Here is a 7,497-nt window from a genome sequence, read left to right as displayed (position 1 = left end):
GGTTATCCTTGATTATTGTTATCCTGATTCCATGGTTATCGTGTTTCTATAGGCCTACGTGTCTTCGATTATTATCCTATGATCGTGGATTCTATTGTTGAGTACTACTTAGTATTTCCAATATTATGATTGAATAAAGATTATCCTGAATGCAATGGGGATCCTGAATTTATTCCTGCTTATCCTGGATGCCATGGGGATCCTGAATTCATTCCTGCTTATTCTGGAGGCCATGGTGATCCTGAATTCATTCCTGCTTATCCTGGATGCTATGGTGATCCTGAATTCCATGGTTATCCTGGATGCCATGGTGATTATGCCGAATCCCATTATGGGGATTATGCCGAATCTCATTATGGGGATTATGCCGAATCCCATTATGGGGATTATGCCGAATCTCATTATGGGGATTATGCCGAATCTCAATATGGGGATTATGTTCTATATTTAGTAGTTTTATTTATGTTAATAAATATTCATGATTGGCTGTCAGAAGATCAAGATGCTCACATTCCACGAGTGGTCTTTAATTGGAGACAGACATCTACAATTCATTTCTATTTTCAAGGTTCTATAGTGCATTTATTAATATGAAAACAATTCACAATGTACGTTACATGACTAATCTGGTCCCAAAGGGTCTTTAATTAGAGGTAGACTTCTTATTTATAGGCCTAAGTATCAATATTGCCATTATCATAAAAGAATTTGTTATTTTTGTGCAGCATTGGTAGGACACACAGAATGATTGATAGTAAAAATAAAATAATAATTAAATATAATATAAACATATATAATTAAGTACTAAGTAGGCCTACAGTAAAGTTAAAAAGTGTAAAAAATAAAAGTTTTTACATTTTATATAAAATCTATATCATATTAAAAATATTTACAATTTTAAGCTAATAAATAGCATTCATTGATGTATAGATAGATAAAATAACTAAAATTAGTTGAGGTATATATTAGAAAATCCGCTATTTGATAGAGTAGACAAAATACTAACCCGCAGCAATGTAAATTTGTTTCCACTATAAAAGCTTATCATTTCTCTCTGGCTGTTTACTAATTATTACATTTTGATATATCTTTTCCATTTAAACTAAGATCTAGTTCATGTTATCCAAAGACTGTTACTGTCAAAGTAAAATATCACCTAATGGTATGTTTATATTACTGTACACATTATTTCAATTACTTATCTAGTGCGCAGATAACAAAAATGTTTCCACACACATTAATGCACAATACAAAGTTGTACTGTTGTAATCATGACATAGAATTTAACCCAAGAGTCTGGGAATCGACGGTATTACCACAAAATTGCTCATTATAATAAGAGGCTCATTATAATAAGAGGCACATTTTCGTTTTTTTGTCATCAGGAGGTGTACTATTTGTGTTGGATACATCAGGTGTTTTCATATCGTCGTCAGGTTTTTTCACACCATCATCTGGTGTTTTCACATCGTTTTCTGGTTTCTTTGGTGATGGTTCTTCATTGCTTTCTCCTCCTTTCACTTCTGTATCCTTTCCCAAAGTTTGTTTATGAAGACTTGCATTGACGTCATCCATTCCTTCAGTTTTCATATTTCCATCTTCATTCATATCTAATTTTTCTTCATCTTCCGGTTCCTTTAACTCGGTAATCATACTTTTATCCTTCTTTATGTCCTTTTTATCGGTTTCTTCATTCACAATTTCTTCTGGTTTTAAGTCTTCCTCAGATATCTCAACTTGTATCAGCATCTGATTGAAAGAAAGAATACTAGTTAAAAATGTAACTTTCTTCCAAAACATTTTACTGAAAATATTACTATTTATATTCCAACCCTTTAATTTGTCTGTAATTCAGTGTCACAAATGTATCACATGTACATGTACTACCTTCGAGTGGGTTTCTAAGTAAGCAAAGTCAAGTAAAGGCCTACCTCTGTTAGATTTTTAACACCAAGATCAGTTGCTTTATTTAGTTCTTTTATGTCAATGATGAGCCTACCGATGTTAGACAAGACAGGTCTTGGTGGTGGCGTGCAAGTACTACTACTACAAACAAAAACACCCATAAATGAAAGTATCATTGATTGATTAAAGTAACATAAAAAGAAAGATTATCTTTATCTTCTGACATTTTAAACCTGTCTTAGTACACGAACAACTATGTGGATTATACCAAATAAAATGTAGTAGATGTAGTTTGGATGAAATCTAAGAATCGGCTTATCAGGGTGTAGCCTGTACTAGACAATTAAAAACGTACCTTTCATTGCGGAAGCTGTCAACAAGTTTCTTGGCAGCAAATAGTAAAGCTAATATTTCAGAATTTGACACACTGAGGTTCATGTCCACAATGGACTCATGTATGGCGACCCTGTTTCTGAAAAAAAGAAAATTAAATTTGAAATATTGTGTTACAATTTTATGTGGTAAATAAGATGGGTTTCTAAACAATTTCTAAAAGATGATTACAGACTTATATTGTATACATGTTTATAGTCTTTATTTTTCTCGTAGTAAGTAAATCACATTACTTACTTGTTTGTTAAAGTAGACCAAACTTTGTCTGTTGTAGCAACGTTATAGTACACGGCATGAAAGTATGTCGGCTTCATAGGCAGCTCATGAACCTGTATTGGAAATATCACAGGGCTTTTCTGTGTACGATGGCGACATAGCGCAATGTTGAAATCTTCAGCGCAGTTGTGTGACTCTGTATAGGTCGGTGAGACAAATGTCACAATTTTAGTTGCACTGTCTAAAAGACCTCTCATCTCTTGTGCAGATTTTACTTCACCAACCACTGACAAAGATGGTGCAAGGAATTTCAGAAGTCTGGTGAAAGATACAGCATATTTTTTATCATTCTTTGCAAAGCTTAGGACAATGTCACAGGTTTTCTGTTCGTCTGAAGCTTCAGGATGGGTGTAATTCTTAAGAAAGAAGCTATCAAGATCTGGTGGAAAGCTCTTGTAGGATATTCTGGTGTTGTCTGGGTACTCGACAGACAACTGAGATTCTCGTAAATGTTCTTGTACGCCATCCATTGTCATGCTGTCTATAGACTGAAAGAAAAGATTTGCTTTTATAAAACTTTTAAAAGGGTTCAGTATGCCATTTAAGATATCCGAAAGAATGTGTTGTTTTCGATAATTACCTCTGTGAAAAGTTCCTTCAAGCTTTCAGTGGAATGATTTTGTAGGTATGAGACAATTGCCTTTGCAGTAGATTGGATTGCAGGTAAAAACGCTTTACCAGATGCATTCACCAACTTAATTTATTTTATAAAACTTTTAAAAGGGTTCAGTATGCCATTTAAGATATCCGAAAGAATGTGTTGTTTTCGATAATTACCTCTGTGAAAAGTTCTTTCAAGCTTTCAGTGGAATGATTTTGTAGGTATGAGACAATTGCCTTTGCAGTAGATTGGATTGCAGGTAAAAACGCTTTACCAGATGCATTCACCAACTTAATTAGTTTAAACTCCAATGGAATGTCTTTGACGTCTTCATCCAGAAAAATTGGAACCAGTGTTAGATCTCTATTCTGTGTGTGAAAAATCCAGTAATTAGATAATAAATAAATCCATTATTCGGCAGTCACCAAATGATGTCTCACAGTATTTTTATGGTTGTTGTTTGAGTCAATCAAATGGTTTGGCTGGAATACCAAGAGAAATATCTCTTATATCTCATATTAAAATGTGGTGAACACCAGCAGATTTTTGCGGGTCTACTGTTACGCATATGAATATTTTAAAACTACCTTTTGAGAATGCTTATCGAGTGCCAAATTGAACTCTTCTCTGCAAACTGGTGACTTCAAATATTCTTTTGTTACCAAGGCAACTAGAACTTTGCTCCCATCAATAGCATGATATAAAGTTTGTTGCCAGGAAGTGCCTAGAAATTAAACAAATTTGAAATGCTTAATCAAGCTCATACATTTTGTTTTCTATGTTTATTAAACTTGGGATTTGGAAAAAGTTGAAATTACCTGTCTTAAGCTCCTGTGTGTCAAAGAACACTTTTAAACTTGGATCAAGAAGGGTAATACTTTCTCTGAGCTGCGAGGCTTGTTCAGTATTACGGTGACAGTATGATATAAAGACGTCATACTCCAGTGTTGGATGTTCTTGTATTTCAGCATGTATCTTAACGTTCAGTGTCAATGCCAGCTGTTCACATGCAATTTCTAACTTTATGTTACTAAAATGGATAAAGATAAATTATATTTAAATTATTTGGAAATGGCCCAAATAGTAGATTTCTGCTATTGGCTAAAAGTCAAAAATCTAATCTCCTTTTCTTTCCATGCAAAACTCTGTTTAAAAAAAAAAATATTATTCTTGCATGCCCATAGAAGTTGGCAAGTTTCCTATACTTGATTTTTTCTCATAAACTTTTATTTAGGCTTTATTGTATATATGGGCAGACATGCATTTTTTTTATAGATAAGTTTCCATCTTTGTCTGGTGGTTTGTCTGGATCTGCCACTCTAAAGGCGTTCCATCCTCTTAGTTCTTATCTCATAAATCAGAAGATGTTTCCTGGAGATGAATGAAGGTCTTTGCATCATTTCTAGCACCAGTCATGTAACTTACTGTTACTAAGGGTCTTTCACACCTGTTCCGACATGGTTCCGGTCCGGCGCTGGAAAAAAGCAAACATTGATGTTTCGATTTCACAAAGCTCCAGATGGCTATGCACCAATCGATATGCGCATAGCCATGTGAAAACGTAACATTAACGTTCGATTTGATTTGCCGGTCTGGCACCATGCCAGAGCAGATGTGAAAGACCATCTATTGTGTACACTTACAGGCAATCTATATACTGCACCAGCCCCATGTAAGTCGGCATATTCTCAATCTGTTCGATATAAAATGGAGCCAGTAGTTCTCTCTGAGCCTTCCTGTTACAACATAATGCTATGTTGTATTGCTCAACACATGATGTTGAGTTTAAATAACTAGGACTGAGAACTGAAATTAAAAATGTACGATTTAGGTTCAAAATACAATTGACATACGCAGGCTTTATGATGGCCATAATATTATCCTTAAATGTATTTCCAAGCATATTTCATTCACACAACTTTATTTACTTTACTGTTTTGTGTAATTTTACATAATTTTATGAATTACAGCTAATTTTATTTGTGTGTACAAACATTGACAAATATGATTTATTTAGGGATAAGATGAAAGGTAGAGAGTACCAGTGGACTCAAACTACTACATTTAAATTAATATCTTAAGAGTTCATTGGAACATGTTTGATGTTCATGTTTGGTCTCTAGTAAACGTTATTATTATCTGTCTTCTGATCACAATATAGTGATCTTTAATTCTAGAAAATATTGTACTTTTCACATTCAAATCTTAATGTGTCCTACAATAGATTGAAGTTAGGCCTACCTGTTATTACCCTAGCACACCTGATCATGACTTCATACATGTCTTCCTGCCAGACTTCGTTGCTGTTCAGTTCTTGCTGACTGCCAAAGATGCGAATGTCAGGCTTACAAGCTTGCAGGTGTTTGCGAATGGAACTTGCAGTATTTTCATCCTGCTTGCTAACTGATAGGTAAACATCATACTCAATCTTCACATTCTAAAAGAAGTTATAAATTGTAAGAAATAATTTGGAGAATGATGTTTAAATAGAGTTAAAGTTCAAGCTTTATATAAACAATATATATACCTTTGGTACAACACTCTTCATGTCATATTTGTTCTTCAGTTCATTGAACTTTGCACATATGTCTTTAAACCCTTCGATTGGTGGAGGGCTGCCTTCTTCAAATCTGGCATATAGCACGATCTTTAGCTTGCGTAGTGGGAGTCCAGCTTTCATCCAATTTACAGCTGCGTTCACCATTCCTTTTAACATTATCACTTTATCATGTCCCTGATGAAAGAGAAATTGATAGAGAAAAACAAAAATTAACACATAACATTGCTAATGGCTGACAGATGACTTGTGTGTGTAACGCGACTCTACAGCTCACTATGTCGGTCGGTTGGTAAATACTAACTTGAGCACGCGACTGCAGCCATGTATATGGCCTTGTTAATTCCAAGCATTTAGTCGATATATTTATAATGTTTCCTTACTTGGTCACCCGTAGTCAGCATAGGTGTAATAACAGTGCCATCTTGGTTGTTTAGAACGGGAACCAAACAACGAAACACGTCTCCAACAAGCTTCTGAGGTTGTGATCCTCCTCGCCTAAACAATAACAAATTAGTGTTGTATTATAGTATAAAGCCTCGACTTAAAATTGGTACCTTTCCAACCTCAAAAACTCAGTGGTAAATCCAGGATTTAAATATTTTAAGGCCAAGGCCCTAACAATTGGAGTTGATGTGTGGAACTAAACCTAGTGTTTTATAACTTAACTTATAGTTGTTTCAACAATGAGACCCTCCTATCCCATTTGATTTGGCTGGAAAGTAACTTACCGTATTTCTGTCTCAAAGCACAGAAGACGTTTATAAGGCAAAGTAGTAGCCAGCTCATGGGACCACCAGCATGAGTAAAGGTTACGAAGATCTTCTGCTTTATTTCGCGCCAGTTCTCTGACGTTTAAACCCAGGTTCCGCTGCAAAGCTCCAATGACTGATGTTGGTGTCGCAGAATAGTCACCTATATTGGAAAAGATTATTTTCATCAATCAACTATTTGTTGATTATTTGTATGATACAATTTATATTCAGCCTTTTTTATTTGTTTTGTTGTTTTAGAGTTGGTTTCAGATGGCAAAGACTGAAAATGCACTCTCATTTCCTCGTCTTTTGGATGGGACATAAAGCCATTGGTTCCGTGTATGATATGCACGATTGGGGGGGTGTGGGTGTCCGTCTGGGCCCTTGGATCATTATATAGTCATGGATGATTTTCGATGTTTTGTGAGCATGTGCAGATGTTTCTTATGCTCTACTGCATTTATAGTGACACCAACATTTTCGGAATAATTTACGTACCTCTAAATGCTGATATCAGTATCACATCAACTTTATCTTGATAGTGCAGTTTAGTGATGTCCCCAAAACATAATTGGATTTCACAATTTCCATTCTGCGTTACCACAGTGATAGTCTCATGGACAACAAATCCAGCAACCATTTTGCTTTTTGTAATTGTTAAAATCCTAGGAAAATAACATTTATTAAAGAATTATTAATATTATTATGATCCAACAATTAAATATCATAAATTTTTTATTTCTATAAAAACTAAATATATAACTTAAGAACAAAATGTGTTTCTCACAAATCGTAAAGACACTAGCTACTTATACTAAATTATTGAAGTAACATAATATAATCACGAATAAAAACAATAGCTAGGACCGGATCCAGTAGTTATAAATCCGAATTCCAAGTTGAGCCAAGGCAATGGATAGTAAGTAACCATCCATCCATTCCAGGTGCCTTGCTTGGCTTATTAGAAGTAGTGAGTAGTGTCAGCACTGCGACTATCTAAAGCTCAACTT

General features: G+C 34.7%; 1 protein-coding gene across 1 annotated transcript; it reads right to left on the bottom strand.

Annotated features, from left to right (window-relative positions):
- Nucleotides 1-536: 536 nt before the first annotated feature.
- LOC144839293 (uncharacterized) lies at nt 537-7,159 on the bottom strand. The gene is made up of 14 exons (XM_078694610.1): nt 6,986-7,159; nt 6,464-6,647; nt 6,116-6,230; nt 5,703-5,909; nt 5,417-5,612; nt 4,819-4,981; nt 3,994-4,205; nt 3,763-3,899; nt 3,352-3,543; nt 3,155-3,274; nt 2,536-3,062; nt 2,261-2,377; nt 1,932-2,046; nt 537-1,749 (listed from the first exon to the last, which is right to left on the bottom strand). The coding sequence occupies exons 1-14, from the start codon at nt 7,125-7,127 to the stop codon at nt 1,348-1,350; spliced, it is 2,829 nt and encodes a 942-aa protein (XP_078550736.1). The 5' UTR covers nt 7,128-7,159; the 3' UTR covers nt 537-1,347.
- Between the last annotated feature and the right edge of the window lie 338 nt (nt 7,160-7,497).

Source organism: Antedon bifida, chromosome 4, assembly GCF_963402885.1.
Source record: "Antedon bifida chromosome 4, ecAntBifi1.1, whole genome shotgun sequence".
Classification (NCBI taxonomy): domain Eukaryota; kingdom Metazoa; phylum Echinodermata; class Crinoidea; order Comatulida; family Antedonidae; genus Antedon; species Antedon bifida.
This window is presented reverse-complemented; position numbering and strand designations above follow the sequence as displayed.